We start from the raw sequence: 20712 nt of genomic DNA on the forward strand, positions 1-20712 counted from the left end.
GTTTTTTTAAATATCAGTTCTGAACCATCATGTTAATCAAATTATGGAGGATAAAATTACAATGATTATGAGATATGATGGCTATACATTACACTAGGTTTTGGAAGCAATATACTTCTCAATAGCTGTTGGGTAACATGAGAAACCATGTTAGGAATAGTGGCATCATTTTAAACAAAAAAAATAGATTGCATAGAATTAGATTAAATTAGATTGATTAAGTAGGCTTTAAGCATGATGTGCAGTCTTTCTTTTTCTTAAACTATCCAACATAATTGTTTACATGGATGCCATTATTATAACTAAGCAACATTTACTTACTCAATAATAGGACTGAAAATCCACAAATGCTTCCCCAAGGAATGGCATCAAAAGAACTCCAGTATTCAACTTTGGTAAAGTAAAGGATGACAGGAATACAGGTAACAAAAAGGATATTGAAAATAGCTAACACTGACAAAAATAAGGCAGCTTCTCCATATTTAGCACTGCCCAGGAGAAGCTTAAATAAAACCTGTAACAAAGAGAAAAACAATCTGAAAAGCAAAATCTAAAGAACTTCTTACCATGTATAAACACGTTAAAGTGCATTTCTAATTTAAAACATACTAATGTAATGCAGGTACATTAGGGGAAAAAAAGAATATCTTATTTACACTGTTATTCAGAAATAGCTAGAAGTTTCCAGGTAAACAACTTCTATTAAAATCCATTCTGGATCTATTCTGTCATTTCCAACAAAGATGGAAAGCAGCTCAAGAGACGCTATACAGTACATTAAATGTACTGTCTCCGGAACTTCCTGCAGACTTTTGTAAATTTGGAAAAGCAATTTCATACTAAACTGGAAGCACTGAACTTGAAGATTGGCTAGAAACATTCACCAGGAAAAAAAAATAACTGCCTTTTATATTTTAATTTCATAGTAGTAGACATAAAAAGTGGCTAAAATTGCTAGGTAAATTCCTATAAATGAGTGCAATATTGAACAGAAGTGCATTTCAGCATTGTAATATTGATTTTTGTACAGTTTCTAAGTCAATAGTCAATATTCCATCCTTCGGAAACTAACAGCCATTTCATAGCCTTTTTTGTAATACAGCATTTTTAAATAATGTGAACTGATAAACAACTTAGTTTTAGTTTTGTTCTCAAGCTTTGCTGTTTGATTCAAGCAGTAAAACTATAACTTTCTCAACAAATTTTGTGGTAAAGGTGGGACACACATCTACCAGCTACTGTTACAAATATATATTCTTCAAATTTAATTTTAATTACATGTAAAATCTTAAAGATGCAAATTTAATAACGTCTTAATGAAGAAATTTATATATCAGCAAGAGTCTCATGAATTAATGATTTGGGAGCAAATTTACCTCTAATTATTACTGCTTTCAATGAGAAGAATAAATATATTTCTTCACTTTGATTTCCATGTAACCTCAATGATATAATGTAATTTGGACATGTTTAATAATGAATACTAATTGTGCATTTACTTCTGAAGTAGATGTTTTTCCATGTAGCTTTGTAATTATGTCTAAAAGTCACTTTTTAGATTTATGGAATAACAAACTGCCTTTTAGTTAGAAGGTTAATTCCGCTTCACTCCCAAAGCAGCTCATTTGACTGAAATAAATCCCACCTCACCTTTTGGACAGATCACCTAATGAATGTCATTGAACAAATTTTACCAATATTTAGCTGTACACCCCATTGCTAGTGATAGGCCCAGGTGGCAAATATTATTTTGATTTACTGTATGCTACTTCAGTCCATTCATACTCCCATTCAGACATGCACGTATCATACAAAAATTAATGCTTGCACAGTTCTTCATGAAATGATTCCTATTCTGATGGCATCCTTTGATCACTCCCTATTATTTCTGTTTTCTTTCCAGCTCTTATGAATAGTCAGCAAAATGGCTACAAATTGTTATAATGAACAGTAGAGGTTCATTTTTATTTTTTTTTTACTTTGGGTTAGACCAAGGATAGGCAACCTTGGCTCTTTTATGACTCGTGGACTTCAACTCCCAGAATTCCTGAGCCAGCATGGCTCAGCTTGGAAACTTTCTCTTTCCCCTCAGCATGGCTGGCTCAGAAATTCTGGGAGTTGAAGTCCACGAGTCATAAAAGAGCCAAGGTTGCCTACCCCGGGTTAGACTGATGTGCTAACAAAATGCTATTGCATGGAACCATTTACTGCTTCCATGTACTTCTCAGATGATGTATTTCAGAATATAAAAAAAGCTATAACAAGTTTCATTTATGAAATATTAATGTAAAAGCTGACTTCTGTTTTTACATACACACACTTACAAGAACCAGCTTTGTATGGCCAAATAATTTCATACGGACTTTTGAATTTGTATTTTGTCTCCTTTTAAAAAGGGGGGAAGGATTTAGCCTCTTTAACCTTACTTTTTAAATCTTTTCAATGGAAAAGAATAATGAAAAGAAACCCTGCCTTTCAATTGAAGAAAAGGATTTCAGAAAACATATTTAGATCACCAGTTGGTGGCAGACATTTCCATTGTGGTGTCTGGTAAGAAATTAAATTCTCATTAAACAGTTCTTGGAACCACAGAAACGTCTATGTTAAATTCTTAAGTCATTTTTTTTTTCATGTAATCTCTTTCAAGCCCATTATGGAAGGAACATCCAATCTATGTTTCTTCTTGTATAAAAGCATAGTTGTGCAACTCACACATGTTTACAAATAATACCAACACTCCATAATTTTGGATTAATTTTGAACTTTTAGTCATAGTGGATGCTGTGATGCTATTATTTTAAATCATCTTCTGTAACTTAATCTCTTCAAATATTGTTGGTTTACAAATACTACAATTCTTATCCAAGCTTCTGGGAAACATGGGAAAGATTGTTTGAAGATATAGAAGCTTTCACACACACACACACACACACACACACACACACACACACACACCTGAAAAGAAATGTTACAGGTTGGCAGTGCACAATTTTTGTTCCTTATGGTAAAGAAACTCATGAAAGCATGACTGCAAAACATGTCCAAATGACATAGACAATAATCTGCAAAATTTCCAACTAAGCATGTCTTATGAACATCAATGTCCATGAGTTAATGGTAGAGTTATATACCGAGACTGAAGCCCAAGAAGAGGTGCCGGAATACTCTTGGTAGAAGGAAATTGTGTTCTTTCTTCCATCCCCTAGTCAAACTTCATCCAATCTATGATTCTTCTTGTATAAAAGCATAGTTGTGCAACTCACACATGTTTACAAATAATACCAACACTACATAATTTCGGATTAATTTTGAACTTTTAGTCATAGTGGATGAATGGGGAACAGAAATTAAAAGCCTCTTCCTTATCCATTCCTTATGATCTGTTGTCCTTTTCCTGCTCCCAAAGTGAAAGCATTTCCATTTTGATGTAAAAATCAGTAGATAAGATAATATCCTTCTTTTATACATTCACTTTCCTTTTCCTTCATATTAGCAACAGAAATGGATTTTTCTAATCCTATTATTATGTATTGTGTTATAAACCAGCAGCTTGTAAGCAGATTTCCCTAACCAACTTCTAAGTTCTTTTCTGAGTTTTGGAACTGGAAGTGATGAAGAATCTGGTCCCTCAGCAGCTCCAGGATCTCTTCCTTTACACAGTTGCTGTTGTTTTTTTACATACAATGTGAACAATTTTTCTTTAAACAGTTTTCATAGGTTGAGTAGTGTTGAGCCTGAAGGCTTAGTGACCATGGTATTAGACAACAGATTTCTTGAAGTTTTGCCAACAACTATGGCTGTCATCTTCAAAGGCAAGGTAATCTATATAGCCAGCCAGTCTACACTGCTGGTGAAATATTAAGAAGTCTGTTGTTTAGGACACAGTCTGTACACCCTGAAGCCCAACACTGTCCAACAGATACCGGCTGTGAAAGCCTACACTAGTTTCCATAGGTATAACAACTTGATTCAACTACCTCTGTGTAAAACTTTAATTCTGTAGTAGCTCTCTGAAAACATGACTCTTTAGAGGATGAACTGAACTGAAAACAGAACTTGGACACATTTGGTCATGCAGTCAAACCTGTAGACTAATGAAACTTAAGCCTATTACTATGCTTACCTTGTAAAGAGCCGACGTTGACGCAGATCCCACAACAAGTGCTATTCCAATAACTGAATGACTGTGGAATCCATCTGCGTAAGTCATCATAACTATCCCTGCAATAGCAAGTATAGCAGCGACAATCTGTTTAGGATACACAGAAGCAAAATGTTAATGGGCTCTAAAGTCCCCCTAGCTCCTGGTAATACAGAAGGCACCATTAAACTGTGTTCTTTCCTTTAGGCAGCAGTAAGACCATTTTTCATAAGCTTAACTTAAATTAGTACATCTTATGCACTTTATAGATTAAACCAGTGATGGCAAACCTTTTAGAGACTGAGTGCCCAAAAACTGCCCCCCACCCCCATCCCTGCTCCGTCCTGCCTGCTGGGCCACCCACCACCTCCATGGCCCGCCACAGATCAGCCAGGCAGCCCAGCAGCGCCATGGTGGCCACGCCCTCTGCCCGTGCCCCGCAGCATCATCTGCGTGCAATGGGGCGCAAGGGAGGAGTCCCCACTGCCCAGCTACCATGTCCCACTGCTTTGCGTGGGCCGCACCCGGGGGTGACTCTCCTCTGGGGGGGCTGCTAGTGAGGGGGCCGTGGGAGTAGGCGGGGCTGGGATGACAGTGCATGTGCCCACAGAGAGGGAGTGCCGCCTCTGGCACGCGTGCCATAGGTTCGCCACCACTGGATTAAACCAAAGGCTACTAAAGACGAAAACCCAAATTAGCCAGGGTTTCCATTTTATAGTTACATGCCAACATACCATTGAGAGATTAGTTTGTGAACAGTTGTGTATATTATCAGATCTATATGTTTGAAGCAGTGAACCCTCAGAAAAGGTACCTGGAGTAGGATTATAGAAAAAGTAATACAGGACAGAACAATACATTGAACATGCTGATTTCACTGAAATGTAGTGAGTCTTCGTTTCCTCCTAGATTACAAACATTTATCTTTTCATCTCATATCACATCCCTTATCTATAGACAAATCGATAAAGCATCATCTTTTCAATCCGATTGTTAACAGAAAGAACTGCCAGAAGTAACAATATATCCTGTTTTAACTTTGATCAAATAAGCCAACTTTATATTCCTTCTTTTTACTTCTGATAGATATAGTCTTCAGTTCATTCAAGTAGTAGTGTAGGATTTGATTTCTTGTCATTTCTTCTTTGTCCAATTATATTGAGTTCTTCAAGGGCTTAACAAGCCCCTTTTGTAAATCCAATAGAAAAATATTATCCAGATAACTCTCTTGTTTTGTCATTTGCATTTCTGTTTTAAATTTTAAAAATTCAGCTAGTTTCTTTTATAGATGAGCAAAACATAATCTCTCTTAACCTGTCATTTGTAAATCTAATACTATCTCTATCTTGTCAGATAAAATTTGTTCTATATTTGTCATTTTGTCTACAACAGTTTCTGGATATCTATAGAAGCACACATCACTGATATTGTTGATATTGTTACTAGTTTCTGACTCCATTTTTCAGAAGCCTCCTTCAGTATTTTCATTGTTATAATGTTTTGCAACATTTTACCATTCTGAAAGTTTTTCCTCTCCACTAGTGTTCAATTTTTAAAATCATGAAATTGCTAACAATTGCTTTGTTGTGTCTTGTAAAAATGAAAACAGAATCTATTTCCCATGAGAAGTTGTTTGTTCTTTATAATTAATTCCAAAATCTTAACTGTAAAAGTTTCAATATTCCAATTTTGTCCTTTAAAATTTTCTAGAATCAAATTCTTATTTAACTTTTAGCTGTTTATTTCAGATTCTTTAAATTATTTAGCTTATGATTAAAATTTCTTTTATTCAGTATTAAAGGCAGATTTACTCAGCATTTTCAAGCCTGTAATTCTGAAGGCGTCTGATAGCTTAGAAATAGTTAATGAGCAATTTTCAAAAGCCATTAGAAAGTGAGGCTTTGTGAACTTGTGTCCTTGAAACTTCTCTGCTGTGTTTGCAAGCAAGTTGGCTAATTCCATTGTCTCTCAACATCCAAACCCGTAGAAAAATCTCTATCTTGCAGTCTCCTTGTGCAGTATTGATCACAGTATCGATCACCATCTTCCTGTCTGGCTCTGGCAGAAAAGAGAGGGAACACATGTAGGGAGTGGGTTTTTTATACCCTTTGAAGCCTTTTGTTTTGATTTGTTTCCTGTTCCTGTGGCATGAACTTTGAACTGAGTCTGAGTGTGCTTTTCTGGACCTTGGTATCTGTGATTTAATCCTATTATGTTTCCCTGGGGCTGGGCTAATGACTCTTAAAGTTTGGGTGAGGTATGCAGATTTTAGGTCTTTGTCTTCTTAATCTTCTAGCTCCAACTTTCCTGAATGGTCTGCATCTGCATTTCTATAGAGCTGGTTTCTGCTTGGGGGAGGCAGACTTGGGGCTATTAAGAAAACTGGGCATGCGTTCCTGCCTCTTCAAGATCCTGAGGAAATATATTTTTTCTGCCCTTTTAATATTTCCTTCTCTGGAGGGGGTGACTTCCCACACCACAAAAAAGCGGCAACTTTTGTAACACTTTGAACTCCCTGACGTAAGTAGTACCTAGTGGGAAAAATCCTTATATTTCCTGACCTTACAAATTAAGTAACATTAAATCAAAAAGATCAAAGTAAATGTGAACTCACTTTGTTCTTTATTACAAAAAATATTTGTATAGATTTATTTGTACAGATGTTGGTAAATATTTTAAATAGTTAGTGAGACATTAAGGTCTGAATGTTCTCCTTATCGCTTTGCTTGCTTTGCTTGCCTCATTTGAAGGAGGTTCCTTTTGCTATTGCTGTAACTTGGCAGATAAAGAATTGTAGCTCTCAGAACGGCAATGTGCCCTTCAACTGAAAGAATTTTTTTTTTACATTCATACACCCTAGCATAGAAGACAAAGGAGACAAATGTGAAAATGTGCAATGCAATACCGTAATGTGACTCTGCTGTTATGTACTTGCATGCAACATAGCAAGACAAATATAAAACGTCATAGCTTAAGTCAGTGGTTCTCAACCTTTTTAATGCTGTGACCCCAACCGGTTGTAAGTCGAGGACTAAACCGGTCGTAGGTCGAGGACTACCCAACCGGTCGTAAGTCGAGGATTTTCCCTGCCCGGGAGCGCCGCACATGCGTGGTTCCGCCCCCTGCACCGGCCGAGGCGTAGCTGGCAAGCGGCAGAGACGGAGCAGGCCGACCACCAGCTGGCCCAGCCCAAGGGAGGTAAGGCACCCGCCGGAAAAGGGAAAAAAAATGGCAGACAAAAAAATGGCGGACAAAAAAAGTGGCGGACAGCCTTGCTTGGCGACCCCCGTGAAATGGTCGATCGACCCCAAATGGGGTCCCGACCCACAGGTTGAGAACCACTGGCTTAAGTTGTAATGTCACAATGCTTTTTCTGTAATTTTGTCAATCCAGTTTTTTTAAAAAATGGAGAAAAAAAATTGGAAATCAGCCATGAAAAGGCATAAAAATTAAAGGAAAGGACAGTTCATGACATTTGGTTAATTAGCTGGAGGCCTCATGATCATAGTGAATGACATTATTATTTAATTATTTTCAACACTGATAGCCTTTTTTAATAATAGTAAGTTCTTAGGCCGACTCACAGTTTAAGCTCAAACAAGGTGTTAGGAGTAAAAATACGATGTTAACAAATTTCTTGAAAAGAAAACTAATGAACAGTCAAACCAATTTAACAGGCTAATTTAAGAGATGTGATTAAAAAAAATAGAAAGGGTAGAGGGCTAAAAAGTGCCTCTTGGGGGGAGGCCCTCTGATTAGGATCTTGGGATCTTGATAGATATTTCTACATATATTTCTACTTATAAAGAGAGAGGGTCTTTTTGCTACTGTTATTTAAAACTCTGAAGAACTTTAAAGTTCAAAAGCTGTTTGCATTCATCCAGAAGATAAGAAATCAGCAGAATCAAGGGAACAATAATATTTCATATTTATATTATTCAGTTTCATTGGGACACTACACATCCTCTTCACGACCTGTTTTCCTTGTTACCTTCTGGGAGGAGGCTTCGTGGTATCTGAAGCAGAACATTCAGATTGAGTCACAGTTTTGTTCCATACAGTATTAACCTTGTGAACTCTAAAGCTTCCTCCTTCAGTTATGTATTCAAGATGGACAGTGATTAATATTTATGTTACTTATAAGTAAGGGTGTAGGTCTATACATATGTTGTATATAGTATGTTTAAATGTGTGTTATGTATGTGTACACTTTGAGAGCAAGCAACTAAATTTCATTTTTAATGTGTGCCTTTGTGCCCACAGTAAAAAATGGCAATAAGGTTGTCTGCCTGCCTGCCTGCCTGCCTGCCTGCCTGCCTGCCTGCCTGCCTGCCTATCTATCTATCTATCTATCTATCTATCTATCTATCTATCTATCTATCTATCTATCTATCTATCTATCTATCTATCTATCTATCTATCTATCTATCTATCTATCTATCTATCTACCTACCTACTTACCTACCTACCTATCTACCTATCTACCTATCTACCTACCTACCTACCTGAAAGCTACAGATTCAACATGTTCTCTGAATGTAATTAATATTCATCATTACACTAAGCCTTTTGTAGACAAACCGTTTTAATATGTCAGATCATTATCAGGACTGAAATTCATAAGACCCCCAACCTGACCTACCTTCCTTCCTTCCTTCCTTCCTTCCTTCCTTATTTATTTATTTATTTATTCATTCATTCATTCATTCATTCACCTGGCTCTTCCTCCAGGCTTTGGGTTAAGTGGGGTTGATTGATTCGTTACAATTGATTTTTCCAGAGGTTTTGTATTTCCAGATGTATTCTATTGTTTGTACACTGCCCATAGATGTGATGCATCCAACTTTCTCTGTCTTTATCTCTATTCCTCTCCATTTCCATCTCCGTCTCTCTTTCATCTACCTACCTACCTACCTACCTACCTACCTACCTACCTACCTACCTATCTATCTATCTATCTATCTATCTATCTATCTATCTATCTAGACCATTTTAGTTGGTGAAAGCTGACTGCCAGTAAAAGTTAAGTTTTAGAACTAGTAGAAGAAAAATCTCCGTAATAGAAGAAATATGGAATTAAAATCAATAACTTCAACAACCAAGTCAACAAAATAGAAACCTTAAATTTTGGTTCTAAGAGATGTCACTCTATGAAAACTGAGAGATTAAAATTATTTAAGAAAAAGATACATGTTTCAAGTCATGAAAAATTAACTAACTTTTAAAGAAAGCCAAGGCTAAGATACAATGATAATATAGCAATCATTTTAAGAACAACTTTATAACATGAAATCAGTTTTTAATGCATAAAATTAAATACTTTATACTGCTATAAATGTTTAAACAAACGATCTGTACCAGTACCAGTGCTGGTGATGGTAGAAAAAAGAGTTTATGAACCACTTACCCTCACTCCCATGAATCTGTCCCTGAGAACAATCCACGAAAGCAAGAACACAAAAGCTTTGTTGCAGCAGAACAGTACGGAAACATCCGTAGTGTTTATTTTTTTTATTGCATGTAAATACAGGTAGTTCGTGAGTGTCCAAAGAACACCAAAAGGTGCTGCTTTGGTAAAAAATGCCTTCAGTGTCAAGCCGTTGTCTCCAAAAAACCGACAACACTCCCTAAAAGAAGAAAAGAATAGTAGATCCTGAGGAAATACATCAAGAATCTGTAGCATCTTAAAGATGGACCTATTCTGTATCAGCTGCATTGTCAACCAGCAATGGATCAGATCAAAGACTGTATGAAACCTCTAGCGTGCCCTCAGTCATGGAAACTTTTCTGGATGTTTTTACTGTTTTAATTGTTTTAGAATTTTAGAATTGTAAACCACCCAGAGTCAATTGGTTGAGTTGGATAGCTATAGAAATTGAATGAATTAATAATAAATAAAAATGGATTGGCTTACTTTGGAACAATTGCTCTCTCTCAGACCAACCTATTAAACAGGGTGTCTTTGCAGAGTAAAATAGGAGGAGAGAATGCTACATACATACTCCCTTGAGCTCCTGAATCAGATTATAAATCTAATTCTAATGCAGCTTTATAACTAAAATCTAAGGCCTAAATCTAAACCTAAAAGCAAGTTATAAATCTAATAAATCAGTCAATTTTAAAAGAAACTTATATTTTTAACTATAAGCATTTCTGGTACCAGAACTAGTTTCGAACAATTAAATTTCTGATTACTCCCTAAGAAAAGGGAAAGCATGTGACAGTGTCCTTCCAAACCTTCATCCCTTCACATATGTACACACACACTACTTAATCCTCTTTCTTCACTTGCCTGGACCAACAAAAAGATCAGAGTCCAAAGAAAACATAATCAAGAACAAACAATGACATGCATTTCAAATCTTGTTGTTTTTACTGAACCTTTGCATGGCATGTATTAACTCAAAAGTAAAAGCCAACATCTTTGAGCTTAGAGAAGATTTAAGAAGATCATGAAATTGTCTTATTTTTTTAAAAAAATCTACAAATATAATCAAAGATTTTTTTTAAAAAAAGCATTCATCTGAGTGCTTCATTTGTTTTAGGGTAAAAACACCAAAAGCAATTCAGAAAATTCTAGGGAAGACCATCTTGTCCCATTCAGTAACAAATATATGCCCACAGACACACAATTTGACAGAGCAAATTTCATTAAGAAATAATTGAAATGAATAGTTTGTGGCAATAAACAAGCCTTACATTGGCAGATACAAAGTTAGTTCTTATAGTTCTTTAATTCTTTCTATACCCAAAGAGGGGAAAGAACCATTGGTGTATTCTAAAGTGGAAGAGAGAGAGTCAAGGCAAGTATATGAACCTTAAAGCATTTTTGTATCTGTCTATTTTGAGAGTTTGTACTAATAAAGACAAGGAAAGGAAGAAACTGGTCCCAGTTGTAAAAGAATGCTTGTGGATGGATATACAAGATCTGATCTGAAAGCCAGGAAGGCTTTCAAAACCCTCGGTCCACAACCTTTTGCACCCTCCTTGCAACTCTTGGGAAGAGCCATTATGCATGTAGAAGCCACCCATAACAGTTGAATGACCATAAATAGCTTGGTGCTATATGTTTAGGCAAAAGTTGAACTGTATTATATGTACATTTTTGGATTTGAATGCTGCAAGGTATTTTTCCTTGGTGCTATGTAAAAACCCATCCTTTCAGACACATTAATTCAAATTCACATATCTTTTAAATATTTTACTTCATTGTCTTGGGAGCTGTTTCTTCTGTAGTGGCTTGAATTATTAGACAAAAAGCAACTGAATAAGAGATTATGGTTTCAAAACTTTCAAAATGTTGATATTTTGAGAGCACTCCTATTTTGCCTGCAAAAGTCTGATCAGGTTTAGAAGAAACCTTTGACGTCCATCTAAGTTGATGATAACTTCTGGCTAGCCATGACCCACAGTCTGAGAACGCCTGCATTAACCCCTAAAACTAAAAAGCTTGGAATGAAGATACAGCAAGAAAAGATACAGCAGAATGACTGGTTTTTAGCTCCAATCTCCTGTTTTGTAAAATTTACCCACCTTAATAGGACTCCAATACAAATCCTATAAGAATCAATTCCACAATTCTTCAAATAAAACATTGTTGTCCAGAGCAATATTTCTCAATGGATGTGATGAGAATAAAATATATAAACAACTTCGAGGGAAGGAATGCTCCTAAATATAAGTGTCCAATGTTTAGATTGAGCCCAGAAACAAGTACTCATCTACTGCTTCTTTCTGATCAACCCAAGATGCTACGAGCTCTTTAGCGTAGTCATGTTTCATGTGTCTTTATGATAAGCCTTACCATAGAGGGTTCATATTAATTTGAAAATTGAATCTTGTCATATTGTGGAAGGGGTTTCTCTCCTTTGTCATGTGTATATTATATGCCATATAATGGCTAATTCCACCACCACTGCCTTTCTCTTCAAGTTCTGCATTTGACCTTGCTCACTTTAATTCGGTATAAAACATCTGCCAATGGAGGTGAACAGCCTTCCAAGCACCTTGTAAATTATCTAGACGTCCCCAATTTATAGATAGAAATATGTAGTAGCACCAATAAAAACACATTCTTGTTGCCACATTTTCATTTTATAGAGTATATCAACTCTATAGATGTACTATAAAGAGTATATCATCTATCTAAACTGCACATAATCTAGGTTTAGCTTAAACAGAAAGGTATGTAAAAAGGGAAAGGTCTTAAAACAGGTCTTCAAGAGGAAAATTATAGCAGGGCACCCACCATTGTGAATTAAATAACATGTTTCTACTAAAATTAAATGACTATCTCTAAATGGGCATTAGGTAAAGTAAATACATGTGACTTCTGATATTTATGACAATTAGAGGAAAGATATTTTATCTTATATCTTATCTTTTGCTATAAAGAAAAAGACAGTTAAATTATTTATTATTTTAATTAGCTCAATTAAAAATGAATAACAGCAACAAAAAGCATAAGAGAGCGTATAGATGTTCATTTAGAGAGATTTCATTTATTTTTAATAGAAATGTGTAAGATAAATTCTGCCTTCTCTACAATGTCCTTATCTTCCTTCTATTCCCTTCAATATTTGGGCCAATAATTTACAGTCTTTTTTTTTAACCAAATAGCTTAATGAAACATCTAAGAAGAGAATAAATGACAACACAGCAAAATATGACAACTCTCTCTTACCCGTATCTTTGTTGGGGAGATTGTTTTTCAGCTGACTTACAAACATGTCCAATGTAATACAAAGGAAAGAATAAAAAGTTCCAGTTTGTTGCAAACCACGTCAAAGTGAAGGGTGCATCAAATTTCTTAAAGGTCAGTTTTGCTAGCTGGGTTGAACCTGACCAGGAAGAGCAGACACCAAGTACCACCACTACTCCCCAGAAGATTTTCTTAAGCTGGATCACAGAGCATGTTTGGCAACATGGGCTCCTTCTTCCACCAGCTTCCATCCCAACTTGTGTCTGAGCTTCTGCTGGTGTTGTGCAATCATGGGAACGCTCATCCCCTGAGAAAAAGCAAATGAAAGAGGTTAGACTCAATGATGTATATTCTGCACCCTTTTATTTTCAAAGCAGCAAGCCTGAAACTGCATCATATGTGGATCTCAGCTTTAAATTTATAATTTAAAGGAAAATATTTGAGAATGCTTAAGCAATAGAATAATACCAAGGGACTTTACTGAACTTTATTAACTCAGATTTTGTTTTCGTATGTACAACCAAGTATGTATGGGCTAAGCCTCAAGGCCAATGCCATGCTTCTTAGAAATCTGTTATATTCTAGTCACAAAAATGAGCACATTGCATACAAACATTTTAAAAACATTTTACTCTGTGTCTACCTTTATGCCAAGTGTTAAATCAAGCAATAAAGGTGTTTGCAGTGCAGAAGTCATGTGACACACAATACCACACAATACCACACTATACTATGTATCACTATACTATGAAAATGATCTTGCACAGGAGGTATTGAATGTTTTTTTTTTTGCCCTTGCATTGGAAGGAATAATAGCCAATGCCAGGCAAAGCACGCTATGCCATTTGGGCAAGAAATAGGTGACTTCAGAATGTGCTTTTTCATTTGCACTTATTTGCATCGAATTATACACTACAAAACATAGCATAAACATACACTCGTATTACAATTATGGTATGGTGTGGTGTGGCCTGGTGTATAGTATTCATATATCACATTTATAAACTACCCATCTCCCTTGTAGAGTGACTCTGGATGGCATACAAGTAAACATAAAAAAGCTATATATAAATATAATAGAAGTCAGTTAAAACAATAATAAAACAATTAAAATTAAAAAGTTGGGAAAGGGGCTTCAGGGTGCTAACCAGTCCCATGGCTGTGTGCTCCTCTGTGGGCCGCAAGAAGTTGGCAGAGCCAGGTCTTTAGGTGTTTCTGAAAGGCCAGGGGAGAGGGGCAGGCAGAGAAGAAAGAAAAATGACATCATGGAGCAACTCCAAAAAACTCAGCTCGGTCATTCAGATTAATTCAGGTTGTCCCAAAAGTGTTTTTTTTTCCAAGAGGCAACTGGACTTTCTTGCTTTTCTTTGAAGATGTTTTGCTTCTCATCCAAGAAGCTTCTTCAGCTCTGACTGGATGGTGGGGAATGGAAGGATTTATATTTCTTGCAGACAGCTGGTCATTTGCATTCTTTTAGAGAGTTGTTGAGGCCACTTGGAGGTTTATCCGTGTTCACAGAGTCACCTGAGTAGTGCAAATGGGTACAGAGCCTTCTTGGAACTGCTGAAAGGACTGTGTTGTAGACTGGAGATGGATGATGTCGTATCTCTCCCCCTCTTTTGAGAGAGGGCTGTGCAGTTTTGACATAGATGGCCTCTTTGACCCCTCTTTCAACTCAGTGGTCCTCTCTGTCCAAAATGTGGATTTTGCTGCCTTCTAAAAGAGTGGCCTTTGTCTTTTAAATGCAGATGGACTGCTGAATCTTGTCCTGATGCATTTGTTCTCCTATGTTGTGCCATGCGTTTATGAAATGGTTATTTTGTTTCCCCCAGTGGGACATGTGCAGATCAGTACATTGGGGAAACAAAAATACCGCTTCATAAAGATGAGTAATGTAAGCTTTGTTTACTTACATTGACTCAGAATTTTGTGCCCAGTATCTATTGGGCAGTGTATGGTCTAAGCAACAGATTTCATGATGCTTTACCAGTAACTATGAATCTTTGTTGCCTCTCTGTCATTGTCTATTTCCTTGAACCTGTGCTATGCTGGACTCTGGATGAACACTGTAGCTTCTGTACTGTGCCTGCCCATCAGGTAAGACCTTATTCTCCATCTTTCCCAAAACAGATGCGCATCTGCATTGCTGGCTCTCTGCCTGCTTGTTTAGTTGGCTGAAATACTCCTCCTCAGTTAACAGTTTATAACTAATCCTGATGTGTTTGCTCAGTTTTGAATAGGACATTTCTAACATTAGGTAGTCAAATGCCCCAAATAATTATAAGCAGATGCAATATGACATGTAGTACTGATAATATCACAAACAGTGGCTTAAATGTCCCAAATAAAATGCTGCGGGAGAGAGTAATCTAAAATGAACAGATTTATGACTCAAAGAGACTAAGATGGAACACAATTACAAAAAATGGGTTTGCACAAAATGCATTAGATATCATACACCAAAGTTATTAGATACAATTACTAGAAATAAGCAGGTGCAACCCTAGAAAATAAAGCACAAACTCCAGACAGTGCATCCTAATTTATTAATCCATCTCACTCTTGGATGTTTATTGTGTTTATTGAATACTTCTCATTGATTTCCAATTTTTAATCAGAAGCTTAGGAGCAATTCATCCTAATTCCTTTATCTACGTCAACAACACTAGCACTAATACTTAGACTTATATACTGCCCCATAGTGCTTTACAGCACTTTCTGGGCGGTTTACAATGTTTTGTATATTACAGCCAATCTGGACCCTCATTTTACCGACCTCGGAAGGATGGAAGGCTGAGTAAACCTTGAACTGGTCAGGATTGAATTCCAGGCTGTGGACAGAGTTAGCGTGCAATACTGCATTCTAACCACTGCACCACTGGGGCTTCTTGGTCTTAATTATGAGTTCCCTCTATCACAGTGGTTCTCAACCTTTTTAATGCCGCGACCCCAACCAGTCATAAGTCGAGGACTAAACCGGTCGTAAGTCGAGGACTAAACCGGTCGTAAGTCGAGGACTACCCAACCGGTCGTAAGTCGAGGACTTTCCCTGCCCGGGAGCGCTGAGCATGCATGGTTCCGCCCCCTGCGCCGGCTGAAGTGTAGCTGGCAAGCGGCAGAGACGGAGCAGGCCGACCACCAGCTGGCCCAGCTCAAGGGAGGTAAGGCACCCGCCGGAAAAGGGGAAAAAAATGGCGGACAACCTTGCTTGGCGACCCCCGTGAAATGGTCGATCGACCCCAAATGGGGTCCCGACCCATAGGTTGAGAACCGCTGCTCTATCAGCTATATTCTTTAGATGAACTAACTTAGCTCTATTTATCATGAATCAAGGTGGTTTATTTTTCCAAAGATCTGGAGAATTCTCTTGTGCTTTTCAGTGCTGGGCTTATCTCTGTTCACTTCTGGAGGTCTCTGGGACCTCAGTTCAGGACTTCTCTCCCCTCCATTCTTCCTTTTCTAGTAATCTTTGATCTCCCCCAATCTCTTTCAGAAATAGTAAAGCTGGGAAAACTTTTGATTCTGTTCAAGAAAGTGACTTAAGTTTTGTCCTCGCTTGCCAAAAGGGATGTGCCGAGAATCATCCTACAGTATATGTGTTACCAGGCTTAGTCTACTTAGAAAGCAAAGGTGTTGCTTTCTGAAAGTGTGAGGGCAGCTACTTTCAGTTGCCTATGCGCAAAGGATTGTGGAGTGTAACCGTAATGTACTTTTATTTAAATCTCTATTTTTAAAAGTAATTATTTCTTATAATCCTAGAATCTTTAAATTGCTCTAACAAAGAATTTTTACTTCTGTTCAATTATGTCCGATTCTTGGAGACTGCCTGAACAAGTTCCTGCAGTTTTCTTGGCAAGGTTTTTTAGAAGTGGTTTGTCACTGCCTCCTTCTTATGGCTGAGACAAAGTAAGTCACACCAGCAGGTAATAGCATAACAGAATTGGAAGGGACCTTGAAAGTCCTTCTAATCCAACCCCCTGCTCGAGCAGGAAACCCTATACCCTTTCAGACAAATGGTTGTCCAATCTCTTCTTAAAAACCTCCAGTGCTGGCACACCCACAACTTCTGCAGACAAGTCATTCCATTGATTGTTTTAATTGTCAGGAAATTTCTCCTTAGTTCTAGGTTGCTTCTTTTCTTGATTAGTTTCCATCCCTTGCTTCTTGTTTTGTCTTCAGGGTGCTTTGGAGAATAAGTTGACCCCCTCTTCTTTGTGGCAACCCCTGAGATATTGGAACACTGCTATCATGTCACTCCTAGTCCTTCTCGTCATTAAACTGGATTCCTGCAACCGTTCTTCATGTTTTATAGCTTCCAGTGCCCTGATCACCTTTGTTGCTCTTCTTTGCACTCTTTCTAAGTGATTGGCTCAGGATCACCCAGTCGGCTTTGTTCCTAAGGCAGAACTAGAACTCACAGTCACAGGTTTCTAGCTTGATACCTTAATCACTACACCCAATTGGCTCTCAGCAAAGTATATATCTCAACAAAAATATCCCAATAAAGATATTGCCCTAATATAAATCACAGAGCTTTTCTGAGGGCAAACTCTATAGCATTTTATATATGCAAGCTCGATAAAAACTTCAGAGAAACAAATTTTGTTGTTAAGTGGATAGTGAAGCTGCTTATTCAAATTATCCATTAATTTGCAAGTGAAAAATGCTTTTCAAAGACCCTAAAGAATAGATAGCCCAAGAAGAAGTTTGGTAATCAGCTGAATCTACTTCTTAAAAGAATCAGGATTAAAAGAAATTATGCTTGACACAGACAATATTTACTTTATACAACACACATCTTTATGTATTAAAATATTTTCATTTTACTATCATTATAGCAAGTGATTAAGTATACAAGATATTGAAGAACAGGAGTATCGACTCATGCGCCTGAAAAAAAATGTTCATTTTCATGTTGTATTAAAAGAACCTGGAGTTGTCTGCCTTAAAGCAGGGAGATAAATATATCTATAATTAAATTGCAGCCCTTTCTGTAGAGGGAAGTTATGGTGCCCATCATTCGTGCTCTTGTTACTTTGAGGCTGGGTTACTGCAATATGTTAGGGCTGTCTTTGATGTCCATCTGGAAACTTCAGATGGTGCAGAATGTGATAGTCTGCATACTGACAAGTAAGGGCTGTTTCAGCAGCTTTGCTCCTGTATATTGCTGGTACTGGACAAGATGCCCCATGAACGTCTGAACTCAATCAAGGTGTTGACTTATAAAGCCCTACATGGTTTGGGCCATATTCTCCAAATCCAGTCAGCCCATCCTGTGAGATGAACCTGGAAATGATATTTTAGGCTCTCTCTATTTAGGAATTTTGAGAGGTAAGGTTGGAAGGCCCATCATCCCTATGATATATTCTACTTGTGAGGTCTACTTCTGGAAATTAAAGTGATGAAGACTGTTATTTTATTATGCCTTCATGGCTTGACTTGTTTTTTCCTGTTAAATTTTAACATTTTAAAATCTTTTAATAATACCTGTTTTTTGAGTTGAATGTTTTAGGATAGTTATCATTTTTAGGTGAGCTACTTGGAGTCTAAAGAATCAAGTGCAACTCCGGGGTTGTCACAGTTGGCCAACTTAAAATTTTGAAACATAAATATAAAAGTATAAATATTATGAGTAAAATAAATGAATTATAATGTAAACAAAGCAAGGAAGAAAGTATTTCAAATCCCATTAGGAGATAATTGCCAAAATAGAAGATAGATTCATTTTTAATGATCACGGGATCTGGCAATGGATGTTAATAACAAGGCAGAAAAGAATTAAAACAGGGATAGATAATTTTTTGGCTTTCCAGATGTTGTTGGATTTGAAATCTGTGCATGTCTTATGAATTATAGTCCAATTTGGGGGTGGGGAAATGCAGTCAAACCATACCTGATTTACATTTTAGAGAATTATATTACATATCTTTAGTCAGTGTCTCTATAGCTTTATCCCTAACTACACACTTTTAATTCAGAGTAAATCTATTTAATTTAATAGAAAGGCTTATTTCATAAACCTTTTCCAGATTTTTCAATTTCCTTCTGAGGCAGCATAGGGATCCTTAGGAATATCAAGTATTTCTTGAAGAATAGTTTGTCGATGGTACTAGTTTTGATTTATTCTATAACATATAGTCATCTTTAAGTGAGATGGGTGGCACATAACTTTAATAAATAATAGTAATATAGCTTTTATAAAAACAAAACACACAGAAAATACTGAGAAAAACAACTGTGTTCTGTAGAACATATTCATATATATGCAGTGCAGCAATATCCTATGTAACTGTATCATAGACAATGCGTACCTGGATGTTCCATTACAGACAAGAGAATTTTAAAAGTGTTTCCAAAAGATAGTGCAAAATGTATTTTGAAGAATCCAAGACAGAGTACATTGGAAACATTATTTATCCTGGATCTGAAGTGAATATTTCATCCTTAGCTAGTTTCATTCTGGCAACAAACAGAGGACAAAATAAAAAGAGTTCTAAAAAGCTATATTACGTGGTTCTAATCCTTGCAGGAGCCACAAAAACCATCCAAATATTAACAAAGTCTACTTTGCCAGGTTTTCCCCAAATAGTCAGAGTATCTAATGGAGATAGAAATTAAATTTGCATAATAATATTTATATATGTGAGATGCTGTTATACATTTTAATTCCCAGTGATTATGGAAAACCCCATCTCTAAAAGCAGCAGTTGCATACCAGAATGCAGGAAATTCTTATCTTTTATGAACAAGATTAAAGCATATGAAAAGGTGTCGTAAGGCTGGGATGCATAATGCAAATCAATGGAAAACATTTGACAGTCCCCATATCTCTAGTCTAGTGCAAATAAAAATGACTTCATGAACAGACAAATGGAAGAACATACAACCAGTTGAAGTTGTTAACTTTTTGTCACATCTTCCTGCAAAACCCATTCCACAATTTATGTTTGGCTTGGGCCAATTAATACATAAGAAAGCAAGTAACAAGAATGCCTTGTAGTGATAATCATTCCATACATACATTCAAATTCATCTTCTCATGTGTGGTTCTTCTGTATCCCACCCCCCACCACAATAAAACACATATATACGATCTGAAATATTTGACTAACACAAGACATGGATGATGAAGTGGTGGCTATTATATATATATATATATTCAATCAAATTTTTATTAATTTTAAATAAATAAATACAATTATGGCATACATTAACCAAAGGAAAAAAAAAACATAAAAACCTCATATTAGCTCCAAGATGCTCAGCAGCCTCCCAAGACTACATTCACCCTCTCTTAACCTACTTCCCTCCTCCTCCTTCCTTCTTACCTTCCTCCTCTCCACCCTCGTGGCTATTATATATTTGATGGCATATATTTGCTTGATGAACCTAAACGATCACCCCAGAAAACAAGTGGAATCCTTCCCGAATAGCATAATTCTGTATAGTTCCACGTAGCAACAGGGAAGGGTCAGAGCAGTGGATTCCTTCCCCAACCTAGTGCCCTCCAAACTACTCCTGCTGGCTGACATTTGAGGAGCTGTACTGTAAATCTAGAAGGCTGCAGCACAACGTATCTCTAAGTAAATCAGCCCAGGGTGAAGCATCCCTTCTTCTTCTTCTTTTAATTCAAAGTCTTTCCTCTTCTGTTGTCCTCACTTCGAGATGTCCAGCAAGCACCACTGCTATTGATTTCCAAACACGTTTATTTTCCCTCCCATTGTGTCTTCTTTGTTCAACAACTGGGTGTTTTTTTTTCTCACCTTGCCTTTTTCATAGCCATCCTATCCCCACCCCCCACCCCCGGCAAGTTGTTTCTACCAACCACAAGTTGCAAAGTTCTTATTCTCTGCAATCCAGCACCACAACA

General features: G+C 36.9%; 1 protein-coding gene across 2 annotated transcripts in view; it reads right to left on the reverse strand.

Moving 5' to 3' along the window:
- SLC35F3 (solute carrier family 35 member F3) overlaps window positions 1-20712 on the reverse strand; it is a 105614-nt gene that overhangs the window by 3213 nt on the left and 81689 nt on the right. Inside the window, exons 3-6 of one of the 2 annotated variants that reach the window (XM_015825280.1) lie at window positions 12825-13149; window positions 9549-9768; window positions 4124-4249; window positions 322-514 (exon numbers count right to left, since the gene is read on the reverse strand). In XM_015825280.1, coding sequence (XP_015680766.1) covers window positions 322-514; window positions 4124-4249; window positions 9549-9768; window positions 12825-13149 — 864 coding nt within the window. The remainder of the gene's footprint in view (window positions 1-321; window positions 515-4123; window positions 4250-9548; window positions 9769-12824; window positions 13150-20712) is intronic. The other variant, XM_029285946.1, reaches the window with a different exon arrangement.

This window comes from Protobothrops mucrosquamatus, unplaced genomic scaffold (assembly GCF_001527695.2).
Source record: "Protobothrops mucrosquamatus isolate PMUCROS unplaced genomic scaffold, P.Mucros_1.0 scaffold2582, whole genome shotgun sequence".
NCBI classification, from domain to species: Eukaryota; Metazoa; Chordata; class Lepidosauria; order Squamata; family Viperidae; genus Protobothrops; species Protobothrops mucrosquamatus.